Genomic DNA, 27617 nt, shown 5'->3' with positions numbered 1-27617 from the left:
CAGCAACTACAGTCACTAACACTCCAAATAACAGCAACTACAGTCACTAACACTGTAACTAATAGCAACTACAGTCACTAACACTCCAACTAACAGGAACTACAGTCACTAACACTGTAACTAACAGCAACTACAGTCACTAACACTCCAACTAACAGCAACTACAGTCACAAACACTCAACTAACAGCAACTACAGTCACTAACACTGTAACTAACAGCAACTACAGTCGCTAACACTCCAACTAACAGCAACTACAGTCACTAACACTGTAACTAACAGGAACTACAGTCACAAACACTCAACTAACAGCAACTACAGTCACTAACACTGTAACTAACAGCAACTACAGTCGCTAACACTCCAACTAACAGCAACTACAGTCACTAACACTGTAACTAACAGCAACTACAGTCACTAACACTGTAACTAACTGCAACTACAGTCGCTAACACTCCAACTAACAGGAACTACAGTCGCTAACACTCCAACTAACAGCAACTACAGTCGCTAAAGCTGCAGCTAACTGCAACTACAGTCACTAACACTGTAACTAACAGCAACTACAGTCACTAACACTGTAACTAACAGCAACTACAGTCACTAACACTCCAAATAACAGCAACTACAGTCACTAACATTGTAACTAACAGCAACTACAGTCACTAACACTCCAACTAACAGCAACTACAGTCACTAACACTGTAACTAATAGCAACTACAGTCACTAACACTCCAACTAACAGCAACTACAGTCACTAACACTGTAACTAACAGGAACTACAGTCACAAACACTCAACTAACAGCAACTACAGTCACTAATACTGTAACTAACAGCAACTACAGTCGCTAACACTCCAACTAACAGCAACTACAGTCACTAACACTGTAACTAACAGCAACTACAGTCACTAACACTGCAACTAACAGGAACTACAGTCGCTAAAGCTGCAGCTAACTGCAACTACAGTCACTAACACTGTAACTAACAGCAACTACAGTCACTAACACTGTAACTAACAGCAACTACAGTCACTAACACTCCAAATAACAGCAACTACAGTCACTAACACTGTAACTAACAGCAACTACAGTCACTAACACTCCAAATAACAGCAACTACAGTCACTAACACTGTAACTAATAGCAACTACAGTCACTAACACTCCAACTAACAGGAACTACAGTCACTAACACTGTAACTAACAGCAACTACAGTCACTAACACTCCAACTAACAGCAACTACAGTCACTAACACTGTAACTAACAGCAACTACAGTCGCTAACACTGTAACTAACTGCAACTACAGTCGCTAACACTCCAACTAACAGCAACTACAGTCGCTAACACTCCAACTAACAGCAACTACAGTCACTAACACTGTAACTAACAGGAACTACAGTCGCTAACACTGTAACTAACAGGAACTACAGTCACTAACACTCAACTAACAGCAACTACAGTCACTAACACTGTAACTAACAGCAACTACAGTCGCTAACACTGTAACTAACAGCAACTACAGTCACTAACACTGTAACTAACAGCAACTACAGTCACTAACACTGTAACTAACAGGAACTACAGTCACTAACACTCAACTAACAGCAACTACAGTCACTAACACTGTAACTAACAGCAACTACAGTCACTAACACTGTAACTAACAGCAACTACAGTTGCTAACACTGTAACTAACTGCAACTACAGTCGCTAACACTCCAACTAACAGCAACTACAGTCGCTAACACTCCAACTAACAGCAACTACAGTCACTAACACTCCAACTAACAGCAACTACAGTCGCTAACACTCCAACTAACAGCAACTACAGTCACTAACACTGTAACTAACAGCAACTACAGTCATTAACACTGCAACTAACAGCAACTACAGTCGCTAATACTCCAACTAACAGCAACTACAGTCGCTAACACTCCAACTAACAGCAACTACAGTCATTAACACTCCAACTAACACCAACTACAGTCACTAACACTCCAACTAACAGCAACTACAGTCGCTAACACTCCAACTAACAGCAACTACAGTCACTAACATTGTAACTAACAGCAACTACAGTCGCTAACACTCAGACTAACAGCAACTACAGTCGCTAACACTGTAACTAACTGCAACTACAGTCGCTAACACTCCAACTAACAGCAACTACAGTCGCTAACACTCCAACTAACAGGAACTACAGTCGCTAACACTCCAACTAACAGGAACTACAGTCACTAACATTGTAACTAACAGCAACTACAGTCGCTAACATTGTAACTAACAGCAACTACAGTCGCTAACACTCCAACTAACAGGAACTACAGTCACTAACATTGTAACTAACAGCAACTACAGTCACTAACACTCCAACTAACAGCAACTACAGTCATTAACACTCCAACTAACACCAACTACAGTCGCTAACACTCCAACTAACAGCAACTACAGTCGCTAACACTCCAACTAACAGCAACTACAGTCTCTAACACTGTAACTAACAGCAACTACAGTCTCTAACACTGTAACTAACAGCAACTACAGTCGCTAACACTGTAACTAACAGCAACTACAGTCACTAACCCTCCAACCAACAGCAACTACAGTCACTAACACTGTAACTAACAGCAACTGCAGTCATTAACACTCCAACTAACAGCAACTACAGTCGCTAACACTGTAACTAACAGCAACTACAGTCACTAACACTGTAACTAACAGCAACTACAGTCACTAACACTGTAACTAACTGCAACTACAGTCGCTAACACTGTAACTAACAGCAACTACAGTCGCTAAAGCTGCAGCTAGCTGCAACTACAGTCACTAACACTGTAACTAACAGCAACTACAGTCACTAACAGGAACTACAGTCGCTAACACAACAACTAACAGCAACTACAGTCACTAACACTGTAACTAACAGGAACTACAGTCGCTAACACTCCAACTAACAGCAACTACAGTCACTAACACTGTAACTAACAGGAACTACAGTCGCTAACACTCCAACTAACAGCAACTACAGTCACTAACACTGTAACTAACAGCAACTACAGTCACTAGCACTGTAACTTACAGCAACTACAGTCACTAAGACTCCAACTAACAGCAACTACAGTCACTAACACTGCAACTAACAGCAACTACAGTCGCTAACACTGTAACTAACTGCAACTACAGTCGCTAAAGCTGCAGCTAACTGCAACTGCAGTCACTAACACTGTAACTAACAGCAACTACAGTCACTAACACTCCAACTAACAGCAACTACAGTCACTAACACTGTAACTAACAGCAACTACAGTCACTAAGACTCCAACTAACAGCAACTACAGTCACTAACACTGTAACTTACAGCAACTACAGTCACTAACACTCCAACTAACTGCAACTACAGTCGCTAACTCTGTAACTAACAGCAACTACAGTCACTAACACTGCAACTAACAGCAACTACAGTCGCTAACACTCCAACTAACAGCAACTACAGTCACTAACTCTGTAACTAACAGCAACTACAGTCACTAACACTGCAACTAACAGCAACTACAGTCGCTAACACTCCAACTAACAGCAACTACAGTCACTAACACTGCAACTAACAGCAACTACAGTCGCTAACTCTGTAACTAACAGCAACTACAGTCACTAACACTGCAACTAACAGCAACTACAGTCGCTAACACTCCAACTAACAGCAACTACAGTCACTAACACTGCAACTAACAGCAACTACAGTCGCTAACACGGTAACTAACAGCAACTACAGTCACTAACACTCCAACTGACTGCAACTACAGTCGCTAACTCTGTAACTAACAGCAACTACAGTCACTAACACTGCAACTAACAGCAACTACAGTCGCTAACACTCGAACTAACAGCAACTACAGTCACTAACACTCCAACTAACTGCAACTACAGTCGTTAACACTCCAACTAACAGGAACTACAGTCACTAACACTGTAACTAACAGCAACTACAGTCACTAACACTCCAACTAACAGGAACTACAGTCGCTAACACTCCAACTAACAGGAACTACAGTCACTAACACTGCAACTAACAGCAACTACAGTCGCTAACACTGTAACTAACAGCAACTACAGTCACTAACACTCCAACTGACTGCAACTACAGTCGCTAACTCTGTAACTAACAGCAACTACAGTCACTAACACTGCAACTAACAGCAACTACAGTCACTAACACTCCAACTAACAGCAACTACAGTCACTAACACTCCAACTAACTGCAACTACAGTCACTAACACTCCAACTAACAGGAACTACAGTCGCTAACACTCCAACTAACAGCAACTACAGTCACTAACACTCCAACTAACAGCAACTACAGTCGCTAACACTGTAACTAACAGCAACTACAGTCGCTAACACTGTAACTAACAGCAACTACAGTCACTAACACTGCAACTAACAGCAACTACAGTCGCTAACACTGTAACTAACTGCAACTACAGTCGCTAAAGCTGCAGCTAACTGCAACTGCAGTCACTAACACTGTAACTAACAGCAACTACAGTCACTAACACTCCAACTAACAGCAACTACAGTCACTAACACTGTAACTAACAGCAACTACAGTCACTAAGACTCCAACTAACAGCAACTACAGTCACTAACACTGTAACTTACAGCAACTACAGTCACTAACACTCCAACTAACTGCAACTACAGTCGCTAACTCTGTAACTAACAGCAACTACAGTCACTAACACTGCAACTAACAGCAACTACAGTCGCTAACACTCCAACTAACAGCAACTACAGTCACTAACTCTGTAACTAACAGCAACTACAGTCACTAACACTGCAACTAACAGCAACTACAGTCGCTAACACTCCAACTAACAGCAACTACAGTCACTAACACTGCAACTAACAGCAACTACAGTCGCTAACTCTGTAACTAACAGCAACTACAGTCACTAACACTGCAACTAACAGCAACTACAGTCGCTAACACTCCAACTAACAGCAACTACAGTCACTAACACTGCAACTAACAGCAACTACAGTCGCTAACACGGTAACTAACAGCAACTACAGTCACTAACACTCCAACTGACTGCAACTACAGTCGCTAACTCTGTAACTAACAGCAACTACAGTCACTAACACTGCAACTAACAGCAACTACAGTCGCTAACACTCGAACTAACAGCAACTACAGTCACTAACACTCCAACTAACTGCAACTACAGTCGTTAACACTCCAACTAACAGGAACTACAGTCACTAACACTGTAACTAACAGCAACTACAGTCACTAACACTCCAACTAACAGGAACTACAGTCGCTAACACTCCAACTAACAGGAACTACAGTCACTAACACTGCAACTAACAGCAACTACAGTCGCTAACACTGTAACTAACAGCAACTACAGTCACTAACACTCCAACTGACTGCAACTACAGTCGCTAACTCTGTAACTAACAGCAACTACAGTCACTAACACTGCAACTAACAGCAACTACAGTCACTAACACTCCAACTAACAGCAACTACAGTCACTAACACTCCAACTAACTGCAACTACAGTCACTAACACTCCAACTAACAGGAACTACAGTCGCTAACACTCCAACTAACAGCAACTACAGTCACTAACACTCCAACTAACAGCAACTACAGTCGCTAACACTGTAACTAACAGCAACTACAGTCGCTAACACTCCAACTAACAGCAACTACAGTCACTAACACTGTAACTAACAGCAACTACAGTCACTAAGACTCCAACTAACAGCAACTACAGTCACTAACACTGTAACTTACAGCAACTACAGTCACTAACACTCCAACTAACTGCAACTACAGTCGCTAACTCTGTAACTAACAGCAACTACAGTCACTAACACTGCAACTAACAGCAACTACAGTCGCTAACACTCCAACTAACAGCAACTACAGTCACTAACTCTGTAACTAACAGCAACTACAGTCACTAACACTGCAACTAACAGCAACTACAGTCGCTAACACTCCAACTAACAGCAACTACAGTCACTAACACTGCAACTAACAGCAACTACAGTCGCTAACTCTGTAACTAACAGCAACTACAGTCACTAACACTGCAACTAACAGCAACTACAGTCGCTAACACTCCAACTAACAGCAACTACAGTCACTAACACTGCAACTAACAGCAACTACAGTCGCTAACACGGTAACTAACAGCAACTACAGTCACTAACACTCCAACTGACTGCAACTACAGTCGCTAACTCTGTAACTAACAGCAACTACAGTCACTAACACTGCAACTAACAGCAACTACAGTCGCTAACACTCGAACTAACAGCAACTACAGTCACTAACACTCCAACTAACTGCAACTACAGTCGTTAACACTCCAACTAACAGGAACTACAGTCACTAACACTGTAACTAACAGCAACTACAGTCACTAACACTCCAACTAACAGGAACTACAGTCGCTAACACTCCAACTAACAGGAACTACAGTCACTAACACTGCAACTAACAGCAACTACAGTCGCTAACACTGTAACTAACAGCAACTACAGTCACTAACACTCCAACTGACTGCAACTACAGTCGCTAACTCTGTAACTAACAGCAACTACAGTCACTAACACTGCAACTAACAGCAACTACAGTCACTAACACTCCAACTAACAGCAACTACAGTCACTAACACTCCAACTAACTGCAACTACAGTCACTAACACTCCAACTAACAGGAACTACAGTCGCTAACACTCCAACTAACAGCAACTACAGTCACTAACACTCCAACTAACAGCAACTACAGTCGCTAACACTGTAACTAACAGCAACTACAGTCGCTAACACTGTAACTAACTGCAAATACAGTCGCTAACACTGTAACTAACAGCAACTACAGTCACTGAACAACTCAGATGACGAATTGCACTTATTTCCAGACATGAAACTGACCAGAAACTTCTGTGTATAAAAGCTTATAAAAGCAAGAAGACATCAGATCTTGTGTACTTGTGTGTACTTGTGTGTATTCTGTGTTCCAACTAGTAAACGGTTGTTGTCGACAGCTCTGAGAGGTTTGTGCCAGTCAGTCCAGTGACTGAGGAGAGGACAGTAAATCTGTCTGTTCATTGAGGGTTGCAGCAGGTGCAGATCACCACACACACACACACACACACACACACACACACACACACACACACACACACACACACACTCAGCTTGGAATGCTAACACCATGTGGTTATGTGGTGACTTGAGACGTGAGCACGAAACAACGACAAGAAGGAGACTCAGCTGCTTTCAGTCCAAAGAGACTTCATTAAAACATCCAGGAGACAAAGTTTCTTCTACTTCTGTTCAGTTTGTCCACGAACAACAAAACATTCCCATTTAAAGGAACTTGAACTTTAAAACCCAACGGCTGCTCCGACTGATGCAGGACAAACACCTTATGAATAAAACCAGCTGAACCTAACTAACACTCAACATATTTTATATGAAAGACTTCTGTCACAAACCTAAATAAATACTAAACTGTTAGTTTATCTGCTTCCTGCTGACCTCATACATCACAAAAAAAGTCATACTCACAGCTCTCTTCAGATCCGACCGTGAGCAGCAGAACGACAGGCTTCACAGGTGAAGTCCATCCATCCTGACCGGAGAACACCTCGTTCCTGATCCAGACCTGAGGTGTGCAGGTGTGAGCAGGTAAAACCCAGACAGAAGATCCTCAGACATGAACCATGGCCAACCTCAGCATCAGCAGCCCACAAATACAGTCCGGTGGTTTCCCCGAGTCAGAGGGGAGAGGAGGGATGAAGGAGAGACGCTGAGGGAGAGGAGGGATGAAGGAGAGATGCTGAGGGAGAGGAGGGATGAAGAGGAATCACAGTCGGTGGATCTTTAAACAAGCGTTCCTGTCGAGCAGGTCCCGTCTGACGGGAACAGGCGACACAGCGCTGCTCCCACAAGCCTCGGAGTGACGGCCAAACTCAGTGTGGTAACTTCATCTCACAGCAACCATGTATGGGCTGAAGAGAGCGGCCGCCATGGAGCGGCATCTGCCATAAATAGACAGGCAGCGGCGACGGGTTGCGAGCGCCGGGGAATCGAATCAGCTGCTTCACTGCAGCGTGGTCCAGACTGAAGGGGGTCCTGAGAGAAGGAACCCCTAAAGCTCTCCACGGGGAGGAGGGGCCCCTAATAGATAGATATACTTTATTGATCCCAAAAGGGGAAATTGTTTAAAACATGTTCCCTGACCAGGAATCAAACCCAGGCCGCGGCAGTGAGAGCGCCAAATCCTAACCACTAGACCATGAGGGAAGGTGGAAAGTGAGGGACCCCTGAAGTCTTCCACTGAGACGAAGGACCCCTGAAGTCCCCCACAGGGAGCAGGGACCCCTGAAGTCCTCCACTGACAAGCGTTTCATCAGATCCACCTGCAGTAAATCACATTTAAAGAGTCGTGCTCGTGGTCAGAGGACTCACCAGGAAGTCGTCCTCTCCAGTCATGTCGAGTTCTTCACCTGCACAAACACAGATGCACATCAGAGGGTAAATACTCATCAAACATTTTCATCTACAAAAGTGGGAACGAGATTAAAAAGAAGGTCAAACGACGAATATCTTTCAACAGCAAGTGAAACATTCCTACAGTCAACTGTTCTTGTAGGAGGTCAGAATAACTGTGAGGTCGCTGTAAACATCAGCAGTTTACAGGTGGATGTGTCTGATATTTATTTATGTGATCAGATGGTTATAAAGTGTTGGTGCTCTCAGGTCCTCTGCAAAAACAGAAGGTCGGTTCAGAATTTTAGTTCCTCTCCGTTTATTTCTTATTTGTCTCCATCTGGTGGTGAAACGTTGTAACAGCAGGACAGGAGTTATTTATACACCACGAAAAAGACAAACAAATATGAGTTAATGTCAGTGATGTTATTCAATATTTCCACTCACTAAAACACAGTCCGAGAACAAAACAAGTGTATTGTGTCACGAGTGCATGAACTAGTACTATAAAGATACTATAAAGTATAATACGATAAATATACTATAAAGTATAATACGATAAATATACTATAAAGTATAATACTATAAAGATACTATAAAGTATAATAATATAAATATACTATAACGTATAATGCTATAAAGATACTATAAAGTATAATACTATAAAGATACTATAAAGTATAATACGATAAATATACTATAAAGTATAATACGATAAATATACTATAAAGTATAATACTATAAAGATACTATAAAGTATAATAATATAAATATACTATAACGTATAATGCTATAAAGATACTATAAAGTATAATACTATAAAGATACTATAAAGTATAATACGATAAATATACTATAAAGTATAATAATATAAAGATACTATAAAGTATAATACTATAAAGATACTATAAAGTATAATACGATAAATATACTATAAAGTATAATACGATAAAGATACTATAAAGTATAATACTATAAAGATTCTATAAAGTATAATACTATAAATATACTATAAAGTATAATACTATAAAGATACTATAAAGTATAATACTATAAATATACTATAAAGTATAATACGATAAAGATACTATAAAGTATAATACTATAAAGATTCTATAAAGTATAATACTATAAAGATTCTATAAAGTATAATACTATAAATATACTATAAAGTATAATACTATAAAGATACTACAAAGTATAATACTATAAAGATACTATAAAGTACAATACCATAAAGATACTATAAAGTATAATACGATAAATATACTATAAAGTATAATAATATAAAGATACTATAAAGTATAATACTATAAAGTATAATACGATAAATATACTATAAAGTATAATACGATAAATATACTATAAAGTATAATACGATAAATATACTATAAAGTATAATACTATAAAGATACTATAAAGTATAATAATATAAATATACTATAACGTATAATGCTATAAAGATACTATAAAGTATAATACTATAAAGATACTATAAAGTATAATACGATAAATATACTATAAAGTATAATAATATAAAGATACTATAAAGTATAATACTATAAAGATACTATAAAGTATAATACGATAAATATACTATAAAGTATAATACGATAAAGATACTATAAAGTATAATACTATAAAGATTCTATAAAGTATAATACTATAAATATACTATAAAGTATAATACTATAAAGATACTATAAAGTATAATACTATAAATATACTATAAAGTATAATACTATAAAGATACTACAAAGTATAATACTATAAAGATACTATAAAGTACAATACCATAAATATACTATAACGTATAATACTATAAAGATACTATAAAGTATAATACTATAAAGATACTATAAAGTGTAATACTATCAAGATACTATAAAGTATAATACTATAAAGATAATATAAAGTATAATACTATAAAGTATAATACGATAAATATACTATAAAGTATAATACTATAAAGATACTATAAAATGTAATACTATAAAGATACCATAAAGTATAATACTATAAAGATACTACAAAGTATAATACTATAAAGATACTATAAAGTACAATACCATAAAGATACTATAAAGTATAATACGATAAATATACTATAAAGTATAATAATATAAAGATACTATAAAGTATAATACGATAAATATACTATAAAGTATAATAATATAAAGATACTATAAAGTATAATACTATAAAGATTCTATCAAGTATAATACTATAAATATACTATAACGTATAATACTATAAAGATACTATAAAGTATAATACTATAAAGATACTATAAAGTATAATACTATAAAGATAATATAAAGTATAATACTATAAAGATACTATAAAGTATAATACTATAAAGATAATATAAAGTATAATACTATAAAGATACTATAAAGTATAATACTATAAAGTATAATACGATAAATATACTATAAAGTATAATACTATATAGATACTATAAAGTATAATACTATAAAGTATAATACGATAAATATACTATAAAGTATAATACTATATAGATACTATAAAGTATAATACTTTAAAGATACCATAAAGTATAATACTATAAAGATACTATAAAGTGTAATACTATCAAGATACTATAACGTATAATACCATGAAGTTATAGTGTGTTCCAGTGCTTCTCTGTCAGGTCTTTCCTGCCTATTATGAGAACAGTTGTGACTATTTCAAGATGATTTCCAACAGTTATATATCGAGTTGTTTAACTGAGGAGAAGTTGGACCTTCAGCTCGGTGATGAAGCTGCAGGATATTATCAGCTCGGACGGTTTAACAACAACTTTCCACTCATATGTGAACAGACAGGTGAAACTGGTTGATAATTATTCAGGTTTTAAAGCTTACCAACGGTGGCACGCGGCCATGTTGGGACTCCCCCTGGTGCCAGTAAGAGGAATTACACCAACCTGTCCGCACGTGCTCTCACATAATCCACTCTGTCGCTGCAGTAAAACAGTAAATTAAGTAAATAAAAGACTATCAGAAGGATCCAATCTCACGCGATTCAATCTTTTTGATCCTCATTCAAGTTAGCATAAGGCTAACCCGGAAGTCAAGTGGTTTGGTTGGTGCTCTCCTGCAGGTTAGGAGTGTTGGGGTTGTAAAATGTTGGATAAATGTTGAATAGATTAAATAAAAGGCGTCTGTAACTCTCTCACATTGTTTCACTTCGACAGTTTGATCATTTCGGGCCAATAAAGTATTGAAGAGTCGCTGCACAAGTTAGCATAAGGCTAACCTGGATGTTAGCCGGCCCGGCTGGCGGAAGTCTCTAGTGCGCATGCGTAATACATCCAGCCTCCGCAGGTGAGAACCGTTTCCTGACGACAGAAACCTTCATCAGCGGTGAGCGAGCCCGGTACAGTGCCGCGGACACACCGGGACAAACAACGGAACCGGACAGCACCGGGAGACGTCATTAAAATAACCCGGGAAAACGGGAGTGTTGACGTATGTCAGGTGTTCACAGGTATCTGCACGTGCTGCTGATCGGTGATCCTGGCGAATTAGAAAATGTTAAATGTTTTCTATATTGTTAAATTGTTCTGTTCTGTGAAAAGCAGATTTAAATAGTTGTTAAGTGATCACACGTCCCAGTTATCAATAAATAAATCCCTTATATGGATATGACGTCATAATATATATATATATATTTTTTACAAGGTTCAGGTCCAGTATTGTCTTCGATCCAGCAAGTGGAGCTCAGTGACTGAAACACGAGTACACAGGTGTACTAGATGAATATTATATTAATTAATATTAAATAAATATCTGTAAATGTGACGTCACAGTTATGATGCCGTTTGTGCTGAACTTACTGTCTAAATTTGTCTTCATCAAAAATTAAATACAAATTAAAAAGAAAAAAAAAACATTTGTAAATCCACTGTGAATTGAAAAGTAAGAAAAAAAAGGTTTAATCACAAAAAATTTAAATTAAAAGTTTGTGTTTGTTAGATATTAAAGTACAATTTAGACAAAAAAACTGAAATATTTTACCAAAAAACAACCAAGATATTATTTTCTCAGTGAAACAGAAATTAACAACAGACAATTTTCATGCAAAGAGTTTATTTATGAATCAGACTGCAGTATCATACAACAGTAGCACAATCATATGACTATGGATTATGCTCATATTTATAGATACAAAGATAAAGGTATGTCGTAAAGGAAACAAATGAATGAGTTCTCTTTTGATTTACTCTAAAAATAGCTTTTAAATACTTGGCATAGTTTTGTAAATTAAAATATGAAACAATGTTTTGCCCACTGGTTTTACTATCGGAGTACCAAATGCAAATATACTTTATGAAAAACATTTTTTTTCCTCCTCTCTTGCATTTCATGCAAGGAGGAAAAAAAGATGTCAGTGAGTACAAAAAGCACTTAAATCTCATATGAAAATAGAAAATATTACAAGTGTGCATAATTACTTCATGTTGCACGTAACCTGCAGTACAAAAAGTCAAACGACTCTGTTCGAGTGTTCCTGACATGCCAATTATTGGGGCGTCTGCACTGAAAGAGCTATTTAAACATGTTGGGGCAGTTTACACAGCAGACCGAGGCCACGCCCCTCCGGTCCTCCAAATCAACTGAACATGAGATGCGTCGGCGCCAGCTCATCCTCGCTGCGATGCCGACTACGGGCTCGTCTTCAAACTCTCAATCTCAGCCTGTACTTGTTTATAATTTAGCTTTTTGTATCATTTGGAGTTCACAGTTTTGATTCACTGTTCCTGCAGAGAAAGCACGAAGAGCAGAAACTCTCCGCGGTGCTACTGGACCTCTGCGGCCCAACAGGAAGTCGTCTGCAAGAACCGAAGGTATGAAACAGTGCTTAGTACTTTCATATTTGGCATTTCCTGGAGTAAAATGTAATGCACACGTAATAAGGCGACATGATCCTTCCAGAAATGTTTGAAATACCAAGACGAAGGTCTGAGTTGATAAAATGCTACAACTGTAAAATGCTACATAACGATTGAGTGACAGCTGACGAGTGATTGGACAGCGGTGGATTGATCTATTGTCGATACGTTATGCCTGCTGTGGAAAAACCACATAACTGAAAACTCATTTAATTCACAAGAAAAACATTTAAATCACTATTTAGGTTTTGAAGTATAATTTTTTTTTTTAAATCCTAAATTCCTTTCAGAAATGTGGTTTTCAGCCTAAAACTGCATCGTATCCGTTGGGCAGAAGAGTTTAGACAGAATGAAAAGGCCATGGGATGAAGGAAGGAAGGAAGGAAGGAAGGAAGGAAAGAAAGAAAGAAAGAAAGAAAGAAAGAAAGAAAGAAAGAAAGAAAGAAAGAAAATCCCAATTTTTCTTTCCAAACATGTTTCTCGAGGAGCCAACAACAGAACGATACATGATCCGAGCTGGAAGACGTACAAAGACAGACGTGTGGGCGGAGCTACAAGCTGGACGGACGGACGGATATCAAATATCACAAAAAGCACAATCAAACCAGAACTGGAGGTTTCCATGAAACGCCGTCTGAAACCCCTCTGACGGATGTTTAAAGCACTATAAAATGATGACTACTGTACACACGTGATGCTCTCAGCTCCATAGAGGTGTGGACAAATAAAATGTCATGGTTAAATACAAAATTTCTCTTAAAATATTTAAAATATACTTTATTTTGTACATTATGCAAACGGATTAACAATTCGATGATAAGAAAAATAAATATTCGGTGAAATGTCGTCTCTTTGCGGTACAGATGTGTGAGCGTAGATATATAGCATGAAGAAAAACTCCCCCCACGTCCCCCGACACCCTCCACGTCCCTGTAATAAGATCACATGCTGCTTCCTCCACGGAGCTCCACGACACTCAGCTGTTTCTACAACAATATTGCTCTACATATCTTTTGTTTTTTGTTTTTTAAATCCCTTTAACCATCTGTAAAGTTCATCGAAGCTGCTGACCAACACTTCCTCTCGACCGGGGCCTTTATTGCTTCCTGAAGCGACCTGGAAACAGGAGCTGTGGGTCGGATCGGGGACGGGTCACCTGATCCGACCAGGAACTGCACGCGTGGTGCAGGAAGGCAGCTCTCCCTCATGTGACAGGTCACGGATGTGTCATGTGATGTGGCGAGGAGTCGCTCTTCACCGAAGAGCTCTGTGGGTTTGTGGTTTGTACAAAAGCGATGAGAGGACACGGTTACACTTCTAAAAAACACAAAGGCTGATTTCTCTCGTCTGAAAATCATAAACAGTTTTTTAGCCAGAGACAGTGAAGTCCAGTCGGACGGCCGCTTCGCCACAATCAGATGCGCAGTTTGTTTTGGTGTCGTTTAAATGCAACAGAACCGGTCGGTGACAGAAACCCTCCGACGTCTACATTCATATCCGTAAACACATCCGTCCGGCGTCGCTGCGGACTCTTCAGGAGTTCTGGTATGCACGACAGGATTGCATAATGTCTGCCAATGACAAAAGCTCAGGGAGGAGAGAAGAGGAAGGACAAGCCGCTACGAGAAGACTAACTGGTAGAAACCCTACGAGATCACGGAGGACGAGGGGGGAGTCGGTTTGGGACGGCTGGGGAGGGATTTGGGGTGAAAGTTGCCCCCCCCCCCCCCATCAGCTCCAGGGCTCCTCCCTCTGGCAGTGGAACAGCACTTAGTAGTCAACGCAGCGCCGAGGGTGACGGTGTTACACAATGCTCTTGTCGGACAAGAAGGCCATTTCAGTGTGAAGATGAGATGAAGGCATTGGAGTAGGCAGCCGGGTCACAGTGTTGGAGCGAAACACCTCGGATGGAGATGGTGGACACCGTCTCTACACCGGCGCCCCTCGGCTCGGCTCACCGGCTTCTGGGACGAAGAGAAACGCTTGTTCACTAAAGAGTCATCTTAGCTCTGTTACACATCTAAAGGAGACACCGAGGTTCACCTGAAAACACCGGAGATGTGATAAAAAATTATACAAATTATAAGGCTCCATAAAGTGTTGATCCTGGCAGAAGACTTCCACATTGTTACTCTCTGGCACCATCTAGTGGTGACGTCCTTAACTTACAGTTTCTTCTATTTTCACAACTTATCTTGTGCTCCTTTATTTATATGGATGACCATGACTCATCCTTTAAATTTAGGTTTGTAGGACTGATGAGGAAAATCAAACGGTAGATAAACATCCGGTTCTGATCAAAATGACTAATTATATTTCTAAAATCCTTCTGATCCCCCATCGATGCCTCGCATCCTTCTACATCTCATCACGTGCAGCTGCAGCCTGCAGTAAATCTGTGGCAACACGGGAAAACGCATTTTAATAACTGTGAACGTCTGAATCTGTTTGATCCGAGAACCACGACAGAAATACTTTTTTTACTTTTGATTTTACTCAAACAAAAACCTTAATGTTAAGATGCTTTTATTGTGAAATCTTAAGCCTGTTAAGTGCATTTATTGCAAGTTTGTTAAGTAATTATTAGCCTAACGTGGCTAACCTGGCTAGCGAGCCGGTATTACTGTGAATCTATGCTTGTTGTGATGCTACGGTAACAGTAGCTGTTGTCACAGTTAATGTTTGGTGTCTAAGTGTTAATAGGTCACGTTTAGGTTTCATTAATGCCTTTATTTAATGTTTACTACTTGTAATACCTCAAATATGTTCTATGTTTTCTGTGTATATTTCAGAAACTAAACTAATGAGATGTCCTGCCGGAGTTCATTAAGAATATCGGAGTGCTCGAGGTCCCACCAGCTGTCGGGTGGATCCCCACCACCCTGGGTGGTCTTAAGATGTGGGGACATTTTTAAAGCATAAAGCCGGAGGTTAGTTGCCCTTTTCTGATTTTACCTGAGAGGGATGACTCCTCCTCATCCTGCAGCACCGCCTCCTCGACCTGCTGTGACTGGGCGACCTCCTGATTGTTCTCCTCGTCCCTCGGAGGACCGGGGAGGACCTCCTCTGCTTGTTCGTCCTTGCCCTCCGCCTCCCCTTCCCCGGAGTCGGTGCTCCTGATGCTCAGGCGCCTCATACGATACATGACATCCACCTCTCTCATCCGGGCCAGCCGCTCCACCGCCACCCGACCCGGAGAAATCGCCAGCTTGTTCTGCAGCGCTTCGATCCGGTGGGAGGGGCCTCTGCTCCTCCGCTCCCCCTCCAGGCTAAGAGATAGTCTGCGGTCCAGGTTTGGGAGGACCGAGAGTGGCAGTCTGTCTGGCGGGAACTCTGGTAACGCCGGGTGGTCTCGCCCCAGATGAGTCCGTAGACCTGGTCTGTGTTCTGAGACAGCCGAAGGCTTCTTCTCTTCCTCCTCGTCGTCGGCCATCGAACCGTCTTGTCCGTCATTCTTCTCTTCAGCTGTCTGTTCAGCTGCACTGCCGTCGGGAGTTTCTCCTGTAATGGCCTCCCTCTTTTCTCTTTCGACCTCCTTAGCGACGGCTTCACGTCCACTCTGGTCCTCTGTGACCGGAGGGTCTGCTGGCGGATCGGTTGCTGTTGTTGTGGATGCAGAGCCGAGATGCTTCGTATCTCCGTCGGCTGGTTCGATCTCAGCGGGATCACCTGCACGCCAACTGTCCGACTTTTCTGCCTGAGCTTCGTCTGCTTTTTCAGCCTCCTCCGTGTCGTCCTGCGTCTGCCGGTCCTTTGTTTCCACACACAGGTCGGACGCTGACCGGTCCACGCCGGACTCGTTCGGCTCCTCTGTTTTTGTGTCTTCTGCCGGACTCTCCAGCGCGGCGCGTTGCGGCGGACTGCCGCTTTGATTGGCCGAGCTGTCCGAGCTGTTCTCCTCGTGAAGCGGAGGCAACGGACCCTGTCTCATCTGATTCTCAAGCTCTCTCTTACAAATAGGACAATCCTCCTCTGAATCCGCACCGAGACTTTGAGGGTCTGCGTCGTTAGGTCTGGTTTTACTGCCGTCTGCCGGGTCTCTGGTCTGACGCAAAGCCTGGCAAATGTCCTCGTAGTCAGGAGGACTGGTGAGGGTGGAGGCGTCCTGCATGGGCTGTCTGTCGGCCCACGGCACCTCGGCCGCGGCGGTGTTTGTTGTCGGACTGAAGTCACAAAGCGGTGTCTCGATGGGCTCGTCCGGCAGGTCCAGTTTCACCGTCCTGCCGTCGTTGCTCCTTCGGCGTGAAAGATGCGTAACTACCCTGTATTCTCTGAAGCCCGTCTCCCGCGGTGGGACCGGCAGCTCCTCTCGGAGCTGCTTGCTGAAGGTTACCGACTTTGTCGCGGGCCTGGAGAAGGCGCTCTTCACTTCCCTGTATTCTGGGTCAACAGACCAGCTTACTGCACTGCGCCTAAGGCTGCTGGGCTTGTTGAGAGGTTCTGACGTCAGTCGGATTTTGATTCGCTCTGGGATTTGAACGGAGCCGTTTGGGACTTTATTGCTGGCAGTGCCGAGCTCCAAGATGTCTTTGTAGGCCTCGTTGAGGTCCTCTATGCACTTGTCCACGCTGGGCTGTTTGCTGCTCTGCTGCTGCTGATCCTGGACTTCTTTTTTGATGGTCTCCAGCTCTTTGACAGCATCCCACGGTCGCTGGCTGGCCGGTTTCAGCAGGAAGGGTTCGAACGCCTCCTGCCCACTATTTGCTGCTGGTTTGGTCTCCTCCACGTTTCCTGAGGGTGTTACTGCTGGCTGCGGAGCTGTGCTCTTGTTCAGCTGGTTGGAGAAGGTGGAGGTGAGGGAAAAGGCGCTGTTGCTGGACAGTTTCAGGCTCTTCACTCCCTTTATGGGGAAACTGAAGGCAGTGCCGACGACTCCGCTGCTGTCAGGAGCGACCTCGGTGCCGGGAGCAGCAGGGTCTGGTTGTGCTTCCTTGTTTTCAGCGGCAGGTTTCCGGGCCTCTGGGCTCGTTTGTGTCTCCTGGTCTCGGTACTGATTTGCAGGCCAGGATCCCGACAGCTTCAGCTCCTTGTAATGATTTATCTTCGGGGGTCTGCAGGGTAGTTTTTTAAACATTTTGCTGCTTGCTCTACTGCTTGCTTTGCTGCTCGCTATGCTACCAGTTAGTGCTTGCAGCTCAGCTTCAGCTGAAGATGTGCTTTGGAGACTTTGGTTCGTTAGATGGCCAGTTTTGTTGTCGCTGGGACTGTCTGCCGGGTCGGGCGACTTCTCGTTGTTATTATTCTGATCGCGGATCGTCCCGGTGAGCTGCGGAGTAACAGGGACCGACACCAAACAAAAAATGGTTTCGCTAAGTCTCTTTTTCAAATTCTTGGATTTGTCTTTCTCCGGTGGTTCAGCTTGTTCCACCTTTTTCACCTCTGTCACAGTTTCAGAGACACCCTGGTCAGCCGGCTTACACGGGGGAGGCGGTGGTTTACCCAGAATAGATGAAGGAAAGAATTGAGTACGGTTTTGTTCGGGAGCTACACTGTCACTCTTCTTGTTTATTCCCCTGTTGCTCCATCGATTACTGCTGTCGTTGTCGTTGGGAGCTGTTTTGCGGGTTTCGGTGTTGAGAGCGGGTCCCTGTTGGGGAGGAAAGGCACTATCATGAGTAGATTGTCCTAAAATCTTAGCGGGCGGAATCTCTTTGTTGATGTTACGGATCTTGTCTGAGTCGGTGAGAGAACTTCCGCTCGGCCCTCCTGAGATTTGCTTCACTCTCGGGTCTTCGGTGGGTAGTTGTCGGGTGTGACCTGGTTGCTCTTCGTGTCCAGAATGGACCAGTTTCCGATAGGACGCGCCGCGATCTCCATAGTGTTCCAGCCACGAAACGCTCGCATGTCTGGAGAACCACCTCCCGGGGTCTGAGCTGGGCATCTGCAGAGCTTCTGCCCTCCATCTTAAGCTTGCCACCTCATTGCGGTTGATTGAAACTGCTCTTGGGGGCGGGGCTCTTTTATAAGATGGGGGTGGGATGTAGCCAGGGGGCACCATTCCCGCGATGGCAGAGTGTTGTGCGAAATAGTCTTGTCTCAGCTCCGCTCCCCTCGGATAATAAAGAGACCTGTCTTTTTGTTTGGCTCCCTGGTCTATAGCGAGCATTTCTGCGCTACCTCTCGTCTGCTGGTGAATCTCATAAGACGGAGGCTTCAAGGGTCTGCTGAACCTGGGCTTTGGTAAAAGTGCAACATGGCTGCTCGGCCCGACGTTCCTACTCCAGCGGTCCCTGCCACCGCTGTAGATGTACCTACTGTAGGGCCCAGAGAAGACGGTGCTGCTTATCCTCTGTCTGTCCGGCAGGCTGGGCCTCGACGGGATGAGCTCTCTGCTGTCTCCATCCGGGGACAGAACTCTGGGGAGAGACTGAGACTTTGCTTTAGTTCTGGGGTGGAAGAACCCCTCCGGTGTCCTCAGCCGGTAATGCTCCTGAGCCCACCTTTCCCCGTCCCCATCCGACAGCTGCCGTCCCAGACCCACAGCGGGCCTCCACTCCTCGGTACCGAGGCTCTGGCACTTCCTCTCCCCGGTCACCCTCAGCTGACCGGGGCCCGCGTCTGGGTCCCTCAACCAGGAAATGTCCTCCCATAGCTGCTGCGCTTGCCTCTCCGCCCTGTATTCCTCGGCCGTGATCAGGGCCTGTGGCCTCCAGGCTCCAGCAGAGGCCCTCAGCTCCCTGCCATCAGCATAGTCCAGGAGGATGCTGAAGTCCTGGCCTCGCCTCCGCCAGTAGGAGACGTCCCTCTCATCGTGGCTCAGCGGCTCTGAATAAGTCAAACTGGGAACATCGTAGAACCTGGAAAGACAAAACGTTCTGTGTTAATAAGATCTCGGGTTGACCCCTACGGCGAACTTTTTATTATTGCAAGATAAGATTTCCAAAACCGTCTCAGTGTCTACGACGATAAGATAAAGACACGGCGCCCTCATGAGATCCGATGATTGCGAGACATTAACGTGACGTGTCCCAGAGCATGTGTGTTTTTGGCATCGGCAGCATCGGCTTTCCAACACAACTTAATCAAGGAAAGCCGGCACATACGAGACAGAACTGCTGGAGTCAGCGGCTCCAGAGTCCCTCGAAGACACCATGAAATTGTGATGCTACTGCAATATGATCTGCATATTAAATTGTGCTGACCTTATCTTGGATGTTGGTCATCTGGACAGCGGCGGAGGCTCTTAAAAGAAAAGTCTAAGCGAACCCCCCCCCCCCCCCCCCCCCGTTGGTTTATCACATCAATTAACAAGATCAAACTGGACCCTTTTAGGAAATACGACATCACCGACATACAGTAAACACAACGCTGTACATACAATGAACAATCAATCTGCTTTACAACAAGCAGCTCAGCACAAATCTGAGGAAGAAGGCTTGTTGCTTGTTGCTAGGCTGAAAATCTCGTATCAAAGACGTTCCTATGATTTAAAAAAGCTCGATGAAACTAATATAAAATGGCAGCTGTGTGACGAGTGACTGCTGGCAGGTTCAGCGGTTCCACTACAGCGTGATGCTGCCTGCAGATCATTTTAGTTCTGGTTCCATATTTACCTCCTCAGTTCAGGATGTGGCTGCAGCGTGTGCTGCACACTAAATGATTACAGTTTTAAGGAAATGCAGAGCTTTATATTTTGTTCATTTCGGTGATCGTCTGAATATCTGCAGGTCGTCGGTTCCATCCGTAACGATCGAAGCTGCTGACCGTCGCTTAGAACGAGTCGCGGTTTGAAATTCAGATGAAACCATCAGATCTTACTGGTTCATGTTGTAAAACAACCTCCTGCAGTTCCATAAAATAACACAAATCTAAGTATGAAAATATCCAATTCTAACAGAAGTCCCGGTCTAAGAAATGAAAAACAAACAGCCTTCTGAATCCGTCAGTGACTGCACTCATTCATTTAAGCACAAAGTCAGTGGATGGTCGTCATCGTATGCTGCCGTACGGCTGAGGGGAGCCGCTGTGCACACTTGCCCAGCAACATGCTTACATCACGGAGCACGTGCTGGGCGTGATTCAGTGTGCCGGTGTTTACAGTGGAGTGATTACGCGCCTGTCTAGAGGCATGTTCGATCCTCCTCCGTTTGCTCGCCGTCTAGTGCTGCTGTTTACATCCGCCCGGCCGCCGCCGCCCGGGTGGTCGCCACGGAGACGGAGCTGTGTCTCTCCGCAGGCATGCGAGCAGCTCACAGCACCTTTCATAATTCCTCCCATCCCAGAATATAAGACATGTCAGCGCTGCTGCAGCTGCAGCTGCCACAATGTTCTGCAGCTCTGCAAGGAGGGGAAGAGAGGAGGAGAGAAAACCCTGCGCACTGCAGACTCAGTTTTGCATGCGATACTGAAGAAGGGGGGGGGGTAAAGGGGGAGAAGGGAGAGGGAGAAGGGAGAGGGAGAAGGGAGAGAAGGGGGAGGTAAAAGGGGAGAAGGGAGAGGGAGAAGGGAGAGAAGGGGGAGGTAAAGGGGGAGAAGGGAGAGGGAGAAGGGGGAGGTAAAGGGGAAGGCGAGAGCAAAACCAGAGGGAAAAAAACCACTCACCCACTATCTGTGGCGAGAGAATCACCGAGAGGCTGAGCGTCACCTAGGATACCGATGCCGACTTCTTTCCTCCTCTGGCTCCTGTCCCCGCCCTCGGTGTCGGTGCCGGGGTAACCCTTCACCAGCGCCTGCCTGCTGCCGTAGATGCCGGCGATGCCTGCGATCGTGGCCCCCCGGTCCGCCTCGTACCCGTTCAGAGTCCCCCGGCCGGCCCGGTTGTCCACGAGCTCACGCTGGCACTCGGCCGGGCGCTTGTCGTAAGGCGTGGCGGACGGAGCGCCGCTCCTCGGCAGTTTGTATCCGTGCGAAATGAGGAGGTCCTCCACGCTGTACATGGTGAGGTCTCTCTGGGCGGGAGGGCGAAGGTGGGTGTGCTGCCTTATGCGCAGTGCTGCTGGTGGAAGCTGGAGCACGGCTGCTCAGCAGAGGCCATCACTGAGGAGAGGACAGCGGAGGGAAGAGCGATCAGAGCACTTCTGCATGTGGCCATCTTTAAAACACAGCAGGAGACAGGAAACAAACGTTGGTCCTGATGATCCAACACCTCAACATCACCTGAACACGAGTCATGAGCCACACCCTCATTCAACCCAAACACATCTCATCAGCGTCAATCAACGGCCTGCAGACCTCTCCTGTCAATCAACGGCCTGCAGACCTCTCCTGTCAATCAACGGCCTGCAGACCTCTCCTGTCAATCAGCGGCCTGCAGACCTCTCCTGTCAATCAACGGCCTGCAGACCTCTCCTGTCAATCAACGGCCTGCAGACCTCTCCTGTCAATCAGCGGCCTGCAGACCTCTCCTGTCAATCAACGGCCTGCAGACCTCTCCTGTCAATCAACGGCCTGCAGACCTCTCCTGTCAATCAGCGTGCTTCAACTCAACACCAGAATCAGCTTCTCGTCTCAACATTCGTTCTGCTGACACTCAGATGAAACATCTGGACTTCATGTCCTGAACTTTCTCTGACAGACGACCTGCGAAGATTAATTTACATTAAAATAAGATAATAAAATCTTCAGCATCCAGTCAGAGTGTCAGACAGGATATTTACCGTCCTGTTAACACGGCTGCAAACAACCTGCTGACAGACGCAGCAACAGGAACATTCAGTAGAAAATCAATTACTGAGTGTGTGTGTGTGTGTGTGTCTGTGTGTGTGTGTGTGTGTCTGTGTGTGTATATGAGTGTGTGTGTGTGTGTGTGTGTGTGTGTGTGTGTGTGTGTGTGTGTAAGAGGTGTGCAGATAAAAAAAACATGATACCTTTATTACATTTAATTAAAATACTTCAACTCCTAGTCCTCCTTTCAGTGTCAACAAAAAACTGAAACTAACATTAAACTCAGGTGGAAAAAAAACTGAATATAACAAAAAATTCGACTATTTTCATTTTTAGTTTAATTTGATCAATTTATATTGTTTGATAGATTCACTGTAAAAAATGTTTTTCCTGAAAATGGTTCAAATCCGTTGAATACCACCAGCTGTTTTATATTTTATATCGTTGCAACTTTGATTATTTTTAACAATTAGTCTGATGATCATTGTTTTAGTTAATCTATAATTTGTTTGGTGTCAGTAAATTGTGATTTATTCCACCGAGTGTCGTCAGATTGAGTTTAATGAGAAAAAGAAAAGTAGAAAATCCTCCAAATTTAAAACACGAAACTTGAAAAATGTCTCAAGGAATGAATCCAACATTATAATAATCAATGATTTATTTTCTGTTGATTAATTCATTTGTTAATCAGCTGTTTGTTTGTAGCTCCAAATGTTCAGCAACAAGTAGAGAAAAATAGAATGTTTTATTGTGTGTGTAAATGTATTTTTCTGCTCTTTATTCATAATGAATTTATTAAGACAGAAAAATACAATTTAACTTTTCAAATATTTTAAAGTTATAATCGTGTGTTTTTGTTTTGATGTGATGATGAAGTGCATCAAAAGCCTTTATGTCAGATATTAAACTGTTAACATGAACAGACTGTCACTTAATAATATTGATTAATCTGGTTATTTTTTTGTTTCATGCAGCCATTAAACACCAAAACTTTTCCATCATATCTGACAAAGATGAAAATCTGAAACCAACCAATATTTAGCATTAAGATGACGGAAGCTGTTACTTTCATCCTCGTTTACTGATGAAACAATGAACTCCTGCAGCTCTGAACTGAATTTAAAGTCATCTTTAAGATTATTAATCCATTTAACCGCTCCACAAACATCAGGGATTCAAAGCGTCTGATATTTAAAGGATCAGTGCGTGCAGAAGATTCCTAAAATTAACTCTTCACCTCTTGACCTTAACGTGACCTTAACATGTGTCACTCCAAACTTTGTCTGCTGTGCAGGAGTTTCTCCTGCTGCTGGAGCCGCTTTTATTCTGAAGGATTCACTGTAAGTGCCTGCAGATAATTAATACCGTCCAGATGCACAAACCTCAGCAGAAAACCTCCACTTTATGTCCAGAGTGAGTGCGCGGCACGTTCTCAAGGACAACACGTGGAAATAGATTAGAGCTTCATTAAAGAGACAGAAAGAACATTAAAATGAGCTTCTGATGTTTGAGTCCTCCAACTGTTACTGAAACACAGCAGGAAGCAGAAATCACCTGAAACACAGCAGGAACCATCAGGGAGGAAAAGTAGTTTCATCACAACACACACACACACACACACACACACACACACACACCACACCACACCACACCACACACACACACACACACACACACACACACACACAGACAGACACACACACACACACACACACACACACTGTGGCTCTTTTTTTTTGACAAGGTCACAGCTTCAAATGATTGCAGTAAGAAACACGGCACATGAGCTTTTTTGTTTTGCATAGCAACAACAAAACGACTGTCAGCAACACATCTGGATGTGCACGTTAGCCACATCTGCACATGCATGCTCCTGATGCCTGATGGGCCGGTGGGGAGCAGCAGGAGGACACACTGTAAGGTCAGCTGGTGTAGAAGTTGCTGCTGAGGTGGTTGATCAGCTGATAATCAGTGTTTCCCGCTACTGAGAACTTCCTGCTTTGACTTTGAGTTTAAATCCAGTTTAAAACGTGGTTTTATGGAGCGTGGGGGGAGGGGGGGGCAGGGCCTCAGACTGACTGCAGGTAGTGGCCACTGTAACACATCAGCAGCAGCTCAGGGAGTGTACCTACATCCTACCTAGTGACAGCCAACCGCCGCCTCATCGCGCTGAAGTTGAGCGCGTGCACCATCCTCCCCATCACCTCCTCACAACTCCTGCATGAATGAATGATGAGCCGCCGGATCACAACACGCAGCCATCAATAAAATATCAGCGCGCTGATCGATACATCACAGATACAGCGTGACCTCTCTGCTGGAGCCGCTGCAGTGTGGACGGCTGCGCCTGCAGAGTCCTTTCAAAACATCCACCTGCAACTCACACCGAACCAGCCCGCGGTCATGTTTCCCAATCTGAAACCCGCTGCACATTTTCCCGAAGAGATGCAGCGCAGTGGAGGAGGGCGCGCACCTCCCCAGCCTCCTCAGCCCCGCCATCGGCGGCAGCGGCAGCAGCGCGGCAGCGGCGCGGCGCGGCAGCGGCGCGGCTCCGCTGTCGAAGGGCGAACATTTCTAGGTGTGAAAGTTGCCGTTAACGAGCAGGTTTTTGTTTTGTAGATGCGTGCTCGCTGCCTGAGTGTTTACCACAGACCCGCTGCCCTGCGCTACCGCGGAGGCTACGTGAGCCCCCCACACACACACAAGAAGACACAGCAACCCCTCCCTAGAAACCAGCCAGCGTCGGCAGAGCAGGAAGCAGCATGCAGCAGGGATGCCACAACAGAAGAGAAAGGGCGTAGCGGCGGAGAGACGCGCACCTACCTGGGAAGAAGCCGTCGCAGTCCCCCTGCGCCCAGCTTCAGCTGCTGAGACTGAGCACTGCACAGAGCCTGAGCCGAGCATGCCTATTGGTAGGCAGACACGCGCTGGTTGCTGGCTGCCTGGACTGGGCTCTCCTCACTACAGCTGAGGTGGGGTGGGCTCCTCATGCACAGGGAAGGCAGAATGGTTTCTTCCAAACTGTTTCTCCCAACTTTCCTTTTTTCATAGCAACAGTCATTTTTTTTCTCTCAGTTTTGCATATTGACTGGAGTGATGACTCCTGACTGGGGGAGCAGGGAGGGCTGCACCTCCATCTGTGCTGCACACCTTTAAACCATGAGGAACGCACTTTTAAAACACCCTTAAAACACGAGGACCTTTAAAACACCTTTAAACCACGAGGAACGCACCTTTAAAACACCGTTAAAACACAATGACCTTTAAAACACCGTTAAAACACAAGGACCTTTAAAACACCTTTAAAACACGAGGACCTTTAAAACACCTTTAAAACACGAGGACCTTTAAAACACCTTTAAACCACGAGGAACGCACATTTAAAACACCGTTAAAACACAAGGACCTTTAAAACACCCTTAAGACACGAGGACCTTTAAAACACCAATTAAAACACGAGGAACGCACCTTTAAAACACCCTGAAAACACAAGTACCTTTAAAACACCCTTAAAACACCTTTAAAACACCTTTAAAACACGAGGACCTTTAAAACACCTTTAAACCACGAGGAATGCACCTTTAAAACACCGTTAAAACACGAGGACCTTTAAAACACCTTTAAACCACGAGGAACGCACCTTTAAAACACCGTTAAAACACAAGGACCTTTAAAACACCCTTAAAACACGAGGACCTTTAAAACACCTTTAAAACACGAGGACCTTTAAAACACCCTTAAAACACCTTTAAAACACGAGGACCTTTAAAACACCCTTAGAACACCTTTAAAACACGAGGAACGCACCTTTAAAACACCCTTAAAACACAAGGACCTTTAAAACACCCTTAAAACACCTTTAAAACACGAGGACCTTTAAAACACCTTTAAACCACGAGGAACACACCTTTAAAACACCGTTAAAACACAAGGACCTTTAAAACACCCTTAAAACACGAGGGCCTTTAAAACACCCTTAAAACACCTTTAAAACACGAGGACCTTTAAAACACCTTTAAAACACGAGGACCTTTAAAACACCCTTAAAACACCTTTAAAACACGAGGACCTTTAAAACACCTTTAAACCATGAGGAACACACCTTTAAAACACCGTTAAAACACAAGGACCTTTAAAACACCCTTAAAACACAAGGACCTTTAAAACACCTTTAAAACACGAGGACCCATAAAACACCCTTAAAACACCTTTAAAACACGAGGACCTTTAAAACACCTTTAAACCACGAGGAACACACCTTGAAAACACCGTTAAAACACAAGGACCTTTAAAACACCGTTAAAACACGAGGACCTTTAAAACACCTTTAAAACACGAGGACCTTTAAAACACCCTTAAAACACCTTTAAAACACGAGGACCTTTAAAACACCCTTAGAACACCTTTAAAACACGAGGAACGCACCTTTAAAACACCCTTAAAACACAAGGACCTTTAAAACACCCTTAAAACACCTTTAAAACACGAGGACCTTTAAAACACCCTTAAAACACCTTTAAAACACGAGGACCTTTAAAACACCTTTAAACCACGAGGAACACACCTTTAAAACACCGTTAAAACACAATG

At 43.5% G+C, this 27617-nt stretch overlaps 2 protein-coding genes across 4 annotated transcripts in view; both read right to left on the bottom strand.

The window, feature by feature from the left end:
• Positions 1-7991, bottom strand: part of svilb (supervillin b) — a 68675-nt gene extending 60684 nt beyond the window's left edge. Inside the window, exon 1 of the mRNA XM_069178043.1 lies at positions 7601-7991. The gene's annotated coding sequence lies outside the window, so the exon portion shown is untranslated. The remainder of the gene's footprint in view (positions 1-7600) is intronic.
• A 4613-nt stretch (positions 7992-12604) lies between these two features.
• LOC138215715 (junctional cadherin 5-associated protein) lies at positions 12605-25928 on the bottom strand. 3 transcript variants are annotated; one of them, XM_069178021.1, is made up of 4 exons: positions 25851-25928; positions 21966-22400; positions 16380-20221; positions 14603-15388 (listed from the first exon to the last, which is right to left on the bottom strand). In XM_069178021.1, exons 2-4 carry the CDS (start codon positions 22298-22300, stop codon positions 15354-15356), a joined length of 4212 nt encoding a protein of 1403 aa, XP_069034122.1. In that variant the 5' UTR covers positions 22301-22400; positions 25851-25928; the 3' UTR covers positions 14603-15353. The 3 variants fall into 3 exon arrangements, with proteins under 3 accessions (XP_069034114.1, XP_069034122.1, XP_069034131.1); XM_069178030.1 differs by having other exon boundaries at positions 14603-15385; XM_069178013.1 differs by lacking the exon at positions 25851-25928 and having other exon boundaries at positions 12605-14691; positions 21966-22693.
• Between the last annotated feature and the right edge of the window lie 1689 nt (positions 25929-27617).

The sequence above is a fragment of the Embiotoca jacksoni genome, unplaced genomic scaffold (assembly GCF_022577435.1).
Source record: "Embiotoca jacksoni isolate LCO1_2020_lvr unplaced genomic scaffold, fEmbJac1.0.p SCAF_109, whole genome shotgun sequence".
Taxonomy (NCBI): Eukaryota; Metazoa; Chordata; class Actinopteri; family Embiotocidae; genus Embiotoca; species Embiotoca jacksoni.
Note: the sequence above shows the minus strand (reverse complement) of the source record. Positions and strands in the feature narration are given on the sequence as shown.

Coding starts and splice junctions, on each gene's coding strand:
- LOC138215715 (XM_069178013.1), bottom strand. CDS start 22,300: ATGTACAGCGTGGAGGACCTCCTCATTTCGCACGGATACAAACTGCCG. Junction 20,222..21,965: donor TCTCTCGCCACAGATAGTGG/GTGAGTGGTTTT, acceptor TTGTCTTTCCAG/GTTCTACGATGTTCCCAGTT. Junction 14,692..16,379: donor GGAGGAGTCATCCCTCTCAG/GTAAAATCAGAA, acceptor ACAAACCCACAG/AGCTCTTCGGTGAAGAGCGA.